This window comes from Bidens hawaiensis, unplaced genomic scaffold, assembly GCF_021521415.1.
Source record: "Bidens hawaiensis isolate Kalapana, Puna unplaced genomic scaffold, B.hawaiensis_p1.1 tig00034283_1, whole genome shotgun sequence".
Lineage (NCBI taxonomy): Eukaryota > Viridiplantae > Streptophyta > Magnoliopsida > Asterales > Asteraceae > Bidens > Bidens hawaiensis.
This window is the reverse complement of record NW_027495932.1, coordinates 1-15,032: the sequence shown is the minus strand read 5'-3', so window position 1 is coordinate 15,032 and position 15,032 is coordinate 1. Positions and strand designations below refer to the sequence as shown.

Genomic DNA, 15,032 nt, shown 5'->3' with positions numbered 1-15,032 from the left:
CCACGTCTCTCACGCTGGAGCCTGTTGTCTCTGAGGCTATGTATGCACAAGGTGAGGAGTTTGTCAAAAAATGCGAAGGTATTCCCCAACCCCGCCCTATAACTGCCGTTACTTCGAGCGAAGTGATAGTACTTCTTTCATCTACCGAAGAGTCGTCACTCTGTGAAGAATGATTGTCAGTTGGTGCCACTAATCCTTCGCTTTCGACTGTAGGTTTGACCCGCAAGCTAGATTTGAAGGCCACCACCGACCCAACTATAGGTGAGGAAGGTGGTCCTCAATCCGTAGAGGGCGAACCTGAAGTTGCAGAAGCGGGTGCTTCGAAGGCTGCTGGAAAGCGGAAGCGCAGCCTTCCGATGCCGTGCCCAAGAAGAAAAAGAAGAAGAAGGTGAAGGTTGAAATCCGGACTTAGGGGCTCGTCTTCGAGAGCCTTTCCACCCAAGACGTCTCCAAGGGTAAGATTTGAATCCTTATGCTTATGTTTGGATTTATCGCTTCTTGGTGACTTAAGGAGTTTTTAATTTGGGAATGTCTCAGGTTTAAAGGACTCACGTCTTCCGACTCCCCCGACCTCACCGTTAAACACTACTCAAGATCCGATCGATTTATCGGATTCCTCTCCCATCAAGGAGAAAGAGGTTGGTGATTTTGAGAAGATCCCCACATCTCCACTCCATCACGAGTATCACCCGGGATCAGGGTGGAGTTAGTGTGTTCAAATATGGAGGGCATGCTTCCTCATCCCGAGTGGAAGAGGATACTGCTCCGCATAACCTTCACTAGTCATTGCGTCGGAACTCAGTGTTGAACGATGCGGACGTCTGTCAAGAATATCTCCACGAAAGTCTCCCTCCCGCAGAGAGGGAGCGACAACGTCGTCGCATCCGCCGAGAGCTTTTAGATTCTAACTCTTATTCCATGGCGAACACTGTTTCCACCAGTCAAGAGATACGTCGTGATTGGTTGGACATGAACGATGAGCTAGAAGAATCTGAGCATAACTTGTTAGACGCTAAGAAAGAAGCTCTTAAAGCGTTAACAGATTCCCAGGATAGTCATCGGGCCATGGAGGCGGCGGAAGCCAAACACCTTGTTGCTGAGGAAGCTAAGGTTACCCTACAGAAACAGCTGGATGACCAAGCTGAGCTGATAAAGACCCTTCAAGCTGACTCAGCGGCAAAGGACAAGCGCTTGTCCGACCTTAACGCCAAGAATCGAGACCAAGCCCTGGAATGTGCTGGTCACAAGATGGATCTTATTCGGGCTCAAGCAGATAAGAAATGGCTTCTATCAACAACGATCCCCAAGGTATCGAGTCTTTTGATTAATACAAGTGATTCAGGCTTATATATGATTACCTATGTTTGCACGACTTAATAGGTTATTACTGACGTTCGGAACATTGATGATCTTGGGAATTGCATTGCGGTGCTTCTCCGTGCCTCCGAGCAGGCAGGCCGACAAATAGGCTTTGAAGAGGGATATAAGTTTTGTTCCGAAGGCCGGGTTCCGGAGGAATACGTCTTGGCTGGAAAAGACACTGCTTCTATCCTTATCGAGAAAACCAAAGATTTTGACACTCTGAAGTTCTCCCTTTCCGATCATATATCGGAACTTGCGGACAAGGAGGATGCCATAGATCAATTAAAAGAGCTATTGGATCTTGATGAGGAAAAAGGAAAAGAGGCCAATAATACCGCGGAGGATGAGGACGTCACTCCATAAGTATATATGTCTTTGTTGCAAATATTTCTTTTGCTTGTAATCTCTTTTGAGTGTTTAATAAGAAGTCCGGTTTCCTTCCGGTGCACTTTGTCTTATGTGTTATAATATAAGTGTCTGTCCGGAACTTCATTTTTGTCAATAAAAGATTACAACTTATCCAGATAACATGGAACTAACTCATCATTCTTAATACTTTTGGCATAAGCCTTCTTACAATAAAGAAAATTGCATATATTGCTAGTCTATTTGGGCACGCAGGCCGAAATAAAAGAGTAACCAAAACTACTACATATAGCATTTCTTTAACTGTGCTGCGCTCCAAGTTCGAGGGATTTCAGTCTCGTCCAACTTCTCTAACTTGTAGGCACCTTTGGATAGTACTTGTTTGATTTTATAAGGTCCCTCCCAAGTTGAGGCTAACTTGCCCGGAGGCTCCTGGCCGGAAGCCTCATTGTTGCAGAAGACAAAGTCTTCCGCATCGAACTCGCGTTTTTGGACCCGCGAGTTGTAATATTTCTCAAGCTGTCGCTTATAATTGTGCTCGCGAATCAGTGCTAGTTCTCTTCTTTCTTCCAACAGATCCAGATTCATCCTGAGTTCGTGATCGTTGTCATCAATCAACAGAACCCTCGCGGATGGAATCCCGATCTCTGCAGGGATCATGGTTTCAGTGCCATAGGTTAGGCTATAGGGTGTCTCCAAATTACTGGAGTTCTTCTGGGTGCGGAAGGCCTAGAGTACATGAGGCAGTTCGTCCACCCAACCCCTTCGTTTCGTTCCTAGCCTTGCCTTGATCCCTTCCTTGATAGTTCGGTTGGTCCTTTCGACCTAACCACTTGCTTGCGGATGAGCTACGGATGTAAAGGTTTGAATGACTTGAAGTTCTTTCAACCATCCTTGCAATCCGCTATCAGCAAATTGGGTCCCATTGTAACTCACTAATTCCAGCGGAAGGCCAAACCGGCAAATGATGAATTCCCAATGGAATTTTTTCACGCTTGAAGCCGTGATTGATGCAACCGGTTTGGCTTCCACCCACTTGGTGAAGTAATCAATGGCCACTATCAGGAACTTGACTCGTCCTGGGGCTTCTGGGAAAGGTCCCATAATATCGATAGCCCATTTTTGGAACGGCCAGGCAGATGTTACTGGAATCAGTTCGTTCTTTGGGCGCAGGGTGTTGGGGGCATGACGCTGGCACGAATCACACTTTCTGATTTCTTGTACAGCGTCTAAGTGCATACCGAGCCAATAATACCCTGCGTTCATGATCTTTGCAACTGTCATTCTTGGTCCCGCGTGTAACCTGCAAATGCCTTCGTGAATTTCCCGAATTAAGTAATTTGCATCTTCTGTGTCTACACAACGTAATAACGGACCAAGAAATGATCTCCGGTATAAGATACTGTCAGTCAACTGGTAATTCAGACCTTTGTGCTTAATCTTCCGAGCCTCAGCCTTTCCTGCTGGAAGTGCTCCGGAAGATAAGTACGCTTTGATGGGTGTCATCCATGATTCAACGCCGGTTTGAATTACCAGGACTTGATTTGGTGTGACGGATGGATGGTCTTGAATTTCCACACGAATATCTTTTGCAAAATGTTCAAAGTTCATTGAAGCTAGCTTGCTAAGAGCGTCGGCCGATTTGTTCTCACTTCTCTTATTGTGAACAATATTGAAAGAGGAAAATTGGCGAATCAAGACCCTTGCTTGTGACAAATAAGAAGCCATGACATCATTTTTGGCTTCATACGTTCCGTTTATTTGTCCCGCGATTAGCATAGAATCCACCCGTGCTTCCAAATGTTTTACCCCAAGCTTTTTCGCTATCCGCAGACCTGCCAGGAAGGCTTCATATTCTGCCTCATTGTTGGTACTTTTGAAGTCCAATTTGATGGCGTATGTAAATTCATGCCCCTCAGGGTTGACTAGCCTTAAACCTGCACCTGACCCTTCGATGCTCGAAGCTCCATCCGTAAACAATGACCAAACCTGCCCTTGTTCCGGAGGTGCTTGGGGTTGTTGTTCAATTAAACATTCTTGTTCTTTGCTCTGCGGGACTTCTGTAACGAAGTCCGCCAGTACTTGCCCTTTGATTGCCGGTCTTGGTTTATATTCTATCGAGTGTTCACCCAATTCGATAGCACATTTTTCTAGTTGTCCGGATAATTCGGGTTTACTCAACACGTTCTTGAGCTTGTATCCGGTTAGCATATTGATGGGATGACCCTGAAAATATCTACGAAGCCGTCTGGCGGCATAAACCAATGCCAAAACCAACTTTTCCAACATCGAATATCTTGTTTCCAGGTCCGATAGTGTTCTACTGACGTAATAGATTGGAGTTTGAAAATTTTTCCTATCTGTTAGTAGGACAACTCCCACGACAATGTCGGACGCCGACAAATACAGTGTTAATGGTTCACCCGCGTGAAGGTCAGTTAACGTGGGTAGTTCCATTAAACACTTTTTGACTTCTTGGAATGCTTGTTCGGCTTCCGGGGTCCATCTGAATTGTGCCTTTTTGAGGCAGTTCCTCAATGTTGAAATAAATGGGTAAGATTTAGCAGCGTGGTTTGCTAGAAACCTGTTTAACGCTACCAATCTCCCATTAAGTGTTTGAACCTCTTTTAGGGATGCGGGAGATGGCATGCGGGCTACTGCTTGTATCTTGTCCGGATTTGCCTTAAAACCTGTGCCTGTAACAATTACCCCGAGGAACTTTCCTTCCTCCATTCCGAAGGAACACTTTGCTGGGTTGAGTTTCATGTTGATGCTTCTCAACGTTTCATAAGTTTCCTCTATATCCCTCAACATTTGATCCTCTTCAGTGCTCTTGATTACCAAATCATCCATATAAATTTCAAGATTCCGACTTATTTGACCTTTGAAGGCCTGATCCATCAGTCGTTGACATGTGGCACCCGCATTCTTTAACCCGAAAGGCATCATTCTATAACAGAATGTTCCTTGGTCAGTGCGGAACGCTGTCTTGTCCTCATCACCAGCTGCCATATGAATCTGGTGATACCCTTTGTAGGCGTCGAGGAAGCACCTGAATTTGAAGGGGGCCACAGCATCTACCTTTAAGTCGATCTCCGGAAGTGGGTAACAATCTTTCGGACATGCTTTGTTTAGATCTTTATAATCTATGCACATTCTCCACGTTCCATTGCTTTTCGGGACAATCACTGGGTTTGCCACCCATGTTTGGTACTTAATTTCTCGTATAATCCCAGCGTGAAGTAGATCTTGCACTTGCTCATTCATGGCCTTCGTTTGTTCCGGGCCCATCTTTCGTTTGTTTTGCACAATTGGGGTGATCAACGGATTCACCTTTAACTTGTGTTCCGAAATGCTCCGCGGGACACCAGCCATGTCCGCGGGCTGCCATGTGAAAATGTCAATATTCTTGGTCAATAATTGCTTCAAAAAGGTTCGGATAATTTCAGAGATAGCTGGATCAATTACTACAGTTTGATCAGGAAAATTCTTGTTAAGAACCCATTTCTCTGGTTCAGTCCGTTGATTCTGCTTTGAAACTTTGCTTGGCCTTGAGCTTTCAGTTGTGAAGCAGTGTCGGTTAACATGAATTATTGCTACTCCAGTGCGGGTCAGGACCCCTACTGCTCCGTGAGCTGTGGATGGATGGGCATTGAAGTCACCAATTGCCTCTCGTCCGAGAATAATATCATGTTTAGAAGTTGCCGGTAAAACCAAAAATTCGACCTCCTCAGTTCTTGAGTGAACCCCGTCACTAAGTGTGACCGGGAATGTAATGACACCACGCGGGTGCATTATTTCCCCCACCAAACCCAGAAACGGGTGCATGGATAGGTCGTAATCGTTCTTTATCATCTTCCTCAAGCTGTTCAAAACACTGTTCGTACATAATATCGGACGTACTGCCAGTATCGAAGAACACATACTGCGACCTATAGTGTCCGAACAGGGCCGTAATTATTAGAGGGTTCTTGTTGCACGGTCCTCCTTTGATACGTAGAAAAATGACGGGCTCGTTTTTCCATTCTTCGTCCGCAAATTCTTTCCTCTTACCCTTGATCTGCTGGCCACCCTGAATCATGTGGACGTTGAGATCCTTTATTTGCCTTTTTTCCGGGCCCTGGTTATCCTTTGCGGGAGGTTTACCAGTCCCTGCTCGTACGCCCTTAACTAAATGTTCGAGTTTACCATTTTTAACAGCTGCTTCAAATTCATTTCTTAGGGCCACACACTCATTCGTGTTGTGCCCAATATCATTATGATATGAGCAGTGTTTCTTGTTATCAAGGAACGACTTCCGTGGTATTGGTTGAGGCTTCAATAAAGTCAGATTCTCCGTTGTGAGGATTTCTGAAGGGGATTTTGATAACTGAGTCCAGCTGTTGTTAGAAGATCGAGTTGGAAGGTTGCGTTTGTTTTTGTTGCCAATCAAGGATCTTGCGTCGAATGGTTTGGACGTTTCTGCACTTGGCTGAAGTCTTGACCATATTGGTCCTTTAGCTTGTCTATTCGGTCTTGGAGTTTGGAAATCGACCCTTGGTGATTGCTTTTGACTACTAGAACTTAGAGTTTTCTCAGTTCACGCAAACAACTTTGATGCCTTCATGATTTCGTCCCATGACTGGGGCATTCCGTCTCTCCCTGTAAGAGTGCGGATCAAGGCATCACTATGGACGTTCTTACAAAATGCTCCTCGCAGCATATCTTTGCTTACCCCTCCAATGTTAAGGCTCTCGTTAGTAAAACGAGTAATGAAGTCTTCAATAGACTCATTATTTCGCCTTGTAACATCTAGTATTTCTGAAGGATCACGAGTATGTTTCTTTTGTTGACTAAAATGCTGAGAGAATTTTGCTACAAAGTCTTTCCAACTTGTAATCTTTCCACATTGCAATTTCTCAAACCACTCTCGCGCCGCCCCGGTGAATGTTAGTGCGAACATGTGACACCAATATGGAAGAGTCCAACCACTGACTCCTCCAACTGCTTCAAACCTTAACAGATGATCGCTAGGATCAGTCATTCCATTATATGTTCCAACGGATGTTGGAATCTTTGCATTAATCGGGAATGGAGCTGTCGCGATGCTTGAAATAAATTTTGATTTTTTTGCGAAAAATTCCGGGCGATATGGTTTGGAAAAATCATACTCAGCATAACTGTGATACTCTGCATGGCGGACAACTGGCCGCGGATACCTAGTCCCTCCGTACGAAGGGAGGCGACTATCCCCACTGTAGTAACTACCTTCCGGATGATATGTTGAGTCATATCCAACCATTTCGTCCTCGTAAGATGGTACCCACATATCTATGCGAGGGCGAGGACGTAACCTCCGGATCTCACCTACATGCTATTCTGGTGGCTGACTGTACTGAATGTGGCTTCCCCTTATGGGATGAGAGATAGATCTCCTGGGAGGCTCATCGTACGTCAGGGTACGGCCATGGAAACGCTCATTCCGGACCCGACGCTCATATTCTGCTTTTAAACTGTCTTGTTGAACACGAAACCATTCGTCCGGAGACCAAAGTCCTTCGGTTCTGAAGCTATGACGATGAGCTCTTCTTTGGTTAGAATCACCAGAATCTTCTTCCAAACCTAACTCCGACTGAGTTTGGTGGATTTCTCTTGTAACTCATTCTAGATTTCTCAAGTTAGAACCTCCTGGACATGCCCTAGGTCAGTAGTTGGTGTAACAACATTCCCCACATCACCGGAGTAGTATCTGCTAATGGAGTGAAGTCTCCCCGAGCCGCTGAACCACCTAAGGTAAAACCTCCAGGGTTCACGGCATCAGTTCGTGGAGCAGAGTTTGTGATTTTAGCAAAAATGGATGTTGCTCCTTCACGTGATTCAATGTTGGGATCTCGTGGAAGTTGCGATTGGTTCTCCGTCGGCCCTTTAGGTAATTGATTCATATCGTAAAGAGGATGGAAAAAACTTTTTTTCTGTTCTAACAAAGACACGGATGGCGCCAATGAAGAAACACGGATCTGCTCCCCCTAATGAGTCCTAGATCCGATGAGTCAACAGGGTAGGATACGGTTAACTGCTAATATGATATGAACCCAATTGCCCAAAGTCCAGTGACATGAACCTGCAAAACAGACACCGTGAGCTCGTTACGAGAAGGACAAGAGGGGGGGTCTTCCCGTAACCACCCTCCGGCGTGAGAATTAGTACTGTTCTGATGAGAGTGAAAGTACTTAAGTAAATTGAGAGAGTACAGTGAGAGTGAAATGAATACCTCATGATGATTGAGAGGGTATTTATAGCCGAAGGGTGTGGGGAAGTGATTGGGCCAGCTGTCCTTTTAGAAGATGCCTCATAATCGTCTGGACGCGTGTCCTTATATGATAGGTTTAACTTATACGTTGCATGTGTATGTATAACAACCTGGACACGTGTCTCTCTATTATTGGTTAACGGGGTAATATTGGCCATGTGCACGGTTATAACGACCTTGCTACGTGTCACTAGCTGATTGGCCGAAGGATCACGTATTGCCCAAGAAAGCATCTTGAAATCTTCTAGAAAGTAATCAGTTATTGACAGCTGTCCCGGAGCATTACCTCGTGGTTATTTACGCGGAAGGGTATTCCTTCTTGCGGATGACCTTTGAGGGTGTTGTGATGCTTCCGCATGTGATATGAGGGTGTTTCTTTCTCAAATGATCATGCGGATGATTTATATGTCCCGCGGGTGCCTTATGGGGGACTTCTGATTGACCCGCGGGTATTACTTAAGGGTATTTGGGTCTTTTTGGTACCCTACCTCTATAATAGGTTAACTAAAGATGTTTGACAATTCAACATATATTTTTTTTTATTCTTGAACAGTTGAAATAGTGTTTTGTTGTGCTTCGACATGAAGTAATCTTATATATCTAACTATCTATATAATTGCCTACCATAAAATCCTAGGTGTCATTCTCAGGTTGTTCCCCCCATTCTCTAGAGCCACCAGATTGCTTGATTTATAAATGGAGACTTCTCATGTATTTGACCCGAATTCGCGGGTATGGGTCTTACCAAACCCGGATAGTCTTTAAATGGGTTATAACATCTCATTTATTTGTAAAACCATTTCATAAGCAAACAATAATTTTCACGGGTCATGGGCCTCACCAAACCCGGATAACCCTTAAACGGGTTATAACAACTCATTTATTTGTGAAATAACCACTTAATATCAAAGAATAATTTTTACGGGTTATGTGTATTACCAAACTTTAATAGCTCTCAAATGGGTTATAAGATCTCATTTATTGAAACACTTTTATTATCAAACCCTAATTTAATTTATCTATTTTACATGTTATTAGTTGTTGGTCTATCATCTCCATCGTCGGTTAACTTCTAATACTACCCACCATCGTCAACTACATCAACGCCTCTTTTTTCATTAGACAAAACTAATACATATGTATTAAATTAAAAAAAACTACGTTAAAAAATAAAATAATAATCATAAAATAGCAAAACGATTAAAAACAAAACTTTAAATAAACTCCCGTAACACGGGAGGATCAAACTAGTTAAATGTATATAAGTATATTACATAATTATGATAAGAATAACTAAATAGTATAAATTATTATATATAAAAAAATTATAGTTAAAACATATACAAAATATCTATATTGATACTATATATATAATATATAAGACAATGGTAAATTAAGACACTTGATTTTAAGAGTTTACAAATGCTAATGCATAAAGTAAATGCGTAAAAAGGGGTAAACTTGTCTTTTAAACCCAGTTTACCCAACTTACAAGTTTGTCCCCTCAGTTTTAATCATATTAAGTTTTTAGTTTCAATTTTAAACCAACTTCCACCCATGATTTTTAAACGGCAATAACTTTTTCATACGTTAATATTTTTGTAAAAATATCGCGCCTTAAAACGAACAATTTATTCTCTTTAATTTGAGTATGATATTGTCAAAAAATTTTCAATTTAAAACAATTAATATGTTAAGTAGAGGTGTTCAACGCGGTTTTGATGGTTTTTAAGTTAAACTTGTGAGGCCAATCGTTAATGCCGATTTTTTGTTGTTCAAAACGAAAAACTAAACCATTGAAAAATTGAAACCGAACTATTATTAACAGTCTGGTTCCGTTTTGGTTTCATAGTATAAGCTTTGATAATAAATTTTGTTTAAAATGATTAATTTAGTTGTATCATCAATACTAACTAAGTATCAACAAAATATGATACTTGAGAGGATCAAAACATAAAAAAATGATAATTTTAGCAACATAAATGGTCACCATTGATTGAAGACCTAGGAGGCGAAATAATAACAAGAAAAAAGATTACATATTGAAATTTTGTTAATTTAATGTTGTAATAGCCAGGTTTATTTGTATTTAAAAAGAGTTTGTTCGATTATATTTTTACTATATCTAATATATATAAATAAAACATATCTAATACTATATAATTAATATAAAATAAAATGCATTCAACATTTACGGTCTGCTTTGGTTTCATATGGTCGGTTTTCAGTATAAAATGTGAATCAAACCGTTAGCTACGGTTTGAAAAAACCGACCAACCAACCGAAAGTAGAAAACCCAATCGTGAAACGAAACCAATGACTGGTTTAAACCGAATCATGAACACTCATAATTGTTACGTGATTAACAAGGTCCATGTTCAAACAGCCGTCTAGTAGTTATAAATTATTTAGGTGGCGTCTGGGTGAGCTTTTAAAAATGGCTTATTTGATATTTGAAAAGCAAAAGTTGTTTGGTAAAAGCTTCAAATTGGAGCTTTTCAAAATGAAAGTGATATTTGTTTGGAGTAATAAATCTCAACATTTGCTAAAAAAATTAAAAAATTGAAAGTGATTGTGAGAGATGAGTAACGGGGTCATTTTTGAAGAAAACGAGACAAGTAGGTGTGAGAATAAACCAACGTTTCTCCCATGACTTCCATGATCCCAGCCTTGAATCACCAAGCCCATGGGTATAGGAAAACAATATACAATATTGTTTAGTGGGTAGGCAAACAATATATTGTCTTACTCTAAGAGCCATGACTTCCATGATTCCACCGACTCTAGATATTTCTTGTAAACAACGCATAGGTCATTTTCACGATATTATTGTCTTACTCTAAGAGCCAATCTGTTGGAAAATGTGGTTCAGCGTAGCCCATCACAACAAAATTTAGTTTTATTGGAACCCAAGTCAACAAAGTATGAGGCATATATACCACCGAGAGTCCATAGTCAAATACTTTTCGCAAATCCTTTACCAAAAACTCCCCAAGTGGGCAAGTTCAACCCTTTTCCACAACTATGTATCTTTTTTTTAGAAGCAAACAGCTCCAACTTAAGCATTATATAACACTAGCGTTGACATCATTTATATTATAGTGGAAATGAGTTTTCATTATTTTTGGACATTAATAATTATATTTATATATAAATTATATAATAATTATTTTTGACTTTGTGTTTTACTTGATGAAAGTATCACAATGAACCAAATCACATTTAAAACTGAGCTAAGATAACGAGACATCAATACTCGAAGTTGACTTATCAGAATATGGAACGTTGGTATTTATAGTAAGCATATTTTTTTACCCTCCCTCGTATAATAATATGTGTAATATAGGACTTTCTAAACTAATATTAAAATATGCATATTTTTACCCTCGTTTATTTAGTCAGTATGGTTTTATCCTATGAGTTTAAGAGTAAGAAAAAAAACAAAATTTTTCGAACACACTATTTCAATAAACAAAATTACCACACCATATTGGTAACTGATATGAGCTAAATAATACATATTATTATAGAAATACTTTTTACGCTTTTAAGTACTTTTGAGCCAGGTTTTATTAAATATTATTTTAATTGGTTCATATGTGGGGTTTTAAGGTTCTATAAGAGATAATGAGCTGAAATAAAGTACTTATACTAAACTTGTGACCAACGTGTAAAACTTTAAACATTTTATATATCTATCGGTTTTATTTTGAGTTAATACAGTTTAATGAATTAGAATTTTAAATATATGCTTCGTAATATATAAAATAAAAGCATCACTAAATATAATGCTTTAATATAAATGTTGATTTCATGTTTTGAATTTGTGATGCAGGTGACTTAATAATGCAAAATTCCACAATACAAATAAATGCATGTGACATTGAGCTCAATTTGCACCAGATATCATTTAAGTAAATTTTGCACTAGAATAAAGAAATCAACCAATAGAAGATGGGCTCGGTTAACATATTTGAACATGGGCCTTTTGTTTAAGTTAAGGATGCTCACGTAAACAACAAAGGATACATTAGATGGGCCTCAATTATTATTATTCTAGAATTGTCAGCTGATTTTGAAACACAAATACCCTACGCACGAAGAAGAATAGGAAACAGAGGGTTTCGTCAGTCGCAAGGAGAGAAGAACATCTGGGTTCGAGCAGAGAACGTTTGGGTTCGACACCTACTCAACCCAATATCATTATTATTGGTTTGAATTTATTATTATGTTTATGAATTCATTATTTGCACCAAGTTATTTTCTTTTGTTCTTGAGTATGGTTGTCGGTTAAACCCTTAGACTGCCTAGGTTATGATGAACTTTTGTTGACGTTGGATTTTGGTTTGGATTTTCTTTTCGTCTATGGTTTATGATTAAGTAAGAGGTTTATAGTTACTTAATTGATACATATGTGTGCTTAATTTTTGTTTGATGAATTTTATTATTCCACATTATCTTTGGTGATTATATGTCATATAATAGAATTTTGTTAGGTCATTTACTGTATGTTCTTGACTAGTTTATGATTGGTTTGCAATAAGATCATAGGAATAATATTATTAGTCAATCTAATAAAAGTGTGCCGCTAACCTAAAAAGTTGTAATGTAATAGGTTATTGTTAAATCTTTGTTGATTAAGATTGCTAGATTTAGTTCTTCGTAAGGAGTCCGTCTAAGTTTGATTAATTAGCGTTGTCTAGCGAGTCAAGTGAGTTCTTTAAATTACCTTTGATTTCCGCGCTGTAAGGTAGGATTTCTTATAGAGGTACTTGTCATAAAATAAATTAGCGATCGTAAGTGAGTCTAATTAAAACTGGTAATTTTAATAGTTTATTAGGATTCCATAGGTGTCTTCTTGAGAAGGGTCAAGGGTCCTGTTCGGTTTCCCATTAAGTGAATAGTTTAAGATCCTGGTTCCATAACTTAGCATTTTCCAACCTGTTAAGAATGTGCTTAAAAAGCCAGAATTGTCAGGAAGGATGACCAAGTGGGCTGTAAAGCTGAGCGCATATGATATTTAATATGAGCATTGAACATCCATTAAGTCACAAGCGCTTGCAGACTTTGTGGCTGATTTCAGTAGTGACATGCAAAAAGAAGTTGATTTGGAATTTTAACTACTAGAAGAAACCAAGGATCCTTGGATCCTCTTCACAGATGGAACATCCAATGTAAGAGGAACAAGATTGAGTATTCTACTGAAATCGCCACAGGGGGCATAATACCCCAGCCCATTGCATGTGAATTTCAAGCCACCAACAATGAGGCAGAATACGAAGCACTTATTGCAGGTTTACTTTTAGCCAAACAAATGAGGATCAGGTATCTTCAAATTTATATAGATTTTTTACTTATAACTAACCACTTTAATGGATCTTATGCCGTGAAAGGTGAGAACATGATCAAGTATTTAGAAATTGTGAAGGAACTAGCAAAATCCTTCGAGTTGTTTAGTATCATGCAGGTGCCAAGAGAAGAAAATGATGGGGCAGATGTCTTAGCAAACTTAGCATCATCCTTGAAGATTCCGGATGATGTAAAATACCCATCATTCACATATTGTCTCCGGCAATCAGAGAACAGGAAGCTATGGAGGTGACGATGGATAATGCAAAAGAACTTAAGGATCCTTCATCATCTCCAAAAATAGGATATTGGATCCTTCCAATCAAGAAATTCCTCCAATATGGAGAAATCCATACAAGGGAAAATCCTAAAGCTTTCAGAATAAATGTATCACAGTTCATTATTTTACAATATATTGTATATAGAAAATCTCTTGTAGGTCCCTACTTGAGATGCATCGAGGATCCTGAAATACAAGAGGTACTTCAAGATTTCCATGAAGGTTGTGCTGGAAAACAAACCCAAGTTTTGGAAACACAGTCGCTTCGGACACTGGAGTCGAAGGGTCGAAAAACGGTACCAGCCGGAAATAATGATCGGAGATCATCAATTTCCGGGTCGGTGAACTTACAGATCTCTGATAAAGGATTAGAAAGAAGACCTTGTGGTCGGAGGTCGTTGGAGTCCGATTGTTCGGAGGAAGATGAAACGGAAACTGTAGACATGATGAAAAGAGAAGAAAGAAGGATACCTGTTTGGTCGCCGAAAGTGTGGTTATAAATGAATAATAGTGATCAAATATATAGGCGGGAGGCATTAATCAGGATGGGTGATAATTATTTCTAACTCATCACGTCTAATCTTATTATTTTGTAGGAGATTTGAATTTCAAAATGGCAGTTGTTATACACAAACAACCGTCATTTTGGGGGCAATTGTTAGGGCATAGATTTTTGTGCTGAGGATATATTATCCTTATGCGAATCTTGGATCAGTTATCCTTAAGATGTATTCCAGGTTACGCAGGATCAAGGATCCTCATTACTAATTGTTTACTAACAATTGTATTACTTGAATGATGTTGTGATTAACAGGTATAACGGCTAAAGAGACTAAGTCCACCTATTTATTCGCTGGTCTATGATGTTTAGCACGTGGTCAAAATATGACAACGGATCATAGAGAAAGTGGTGAGTTTATAGGAATTATAGTTAGCTTATATTTGTATTTATTGAGTTTATGATCGGCATAGGAACACACACTTTACACACAACAATTCGCAAAGATTACTTCAGCTACTCTTGCTTACACTTAGCTATTTTTTTGTAATCACCGATAATTAGCTCCATCATTGTAACACTTTTTTTTATTAATATAGTGGTGATCGACAATTGTCATCACCCGGGGTTTTTGTGCCGGCGATCCTATTACGATCAATGACTTTTCCTCGTAACGAATCTCTGTGTTATTGTCCATATATGCTGCATATTCATCATTGTTATACAAGCACTGTACATCACTAAACAAATTTGGTTACATTATCCTTAAACCGATTTTTGACCAAAACACTATGGTATTCTGACTTTTGTTCCACTGGGTTTTCCTAGCAAAATTTTTAATGAGTCAGCATCTCCAAGCATATAAGTTGATAATTAATAGAGAGTTT

The 15,032-nt window shown here is 39.6% G+C and overlaps 1 protein-coding gene across 1 annotated transcript; it reads right to left on the bottom strand.

The window, feature by feature from the left end:
* Positions 1-1,897: 1,897 nt before the first annotated feature.
* LOC143586050 (uncharacterized) lies at positions 1,898-7,009 on the bottom strand. Its single transcript, XM_077067688.1, has 8 exons — positions 6,723-7,009; positions 5,709-6,107; positions 4,883-5,593; positions 4,570-4,780; positions 3,811-4,455; positions 2,970-3,717; positions 2,147-2,375; positions 1,898-1,931 (listed from the first exon to the last, which is right to left on the bottom strand). Exons 1-8 carry the CDS (start codon positions 7,007-7,009, stop codon positions 1,898-1,900), a joined length of 3,264 nt encoding a protein of 1,087 aa, XP_076923803.1.
* Positions 7,010-15,032: the final 8,023 nt, after the last annotated feature.

What these genes read in the sequence shown, in the direction of transcription:
- LOC143586050 (XM_077067688.1), bottom strand. Translation starts at nt 7,009, where the DNA reads ATGGTTGGATATGACTCAACATATCATCCGGAAGGTAGTTACTACAGT. An exon ending in GACCGGCAATCAAAGGGCAA is followed by an intron (nt 3,718 to 3,810) that starts GTACTGGCGGAC and finishes GAACAAGGGCAG; the next exon opens with GTTTGGTCATTGTTTACGGA. An exon ending in GGCCAGGAGCCTCCGGGCAA is followed by an intron (nt 1,932 to 2,146) that starts GTTAGCCTCAAC and finishes TATTGTAAGAAG; the next exon opens with GCTTATGCCAAAAGTATTAA.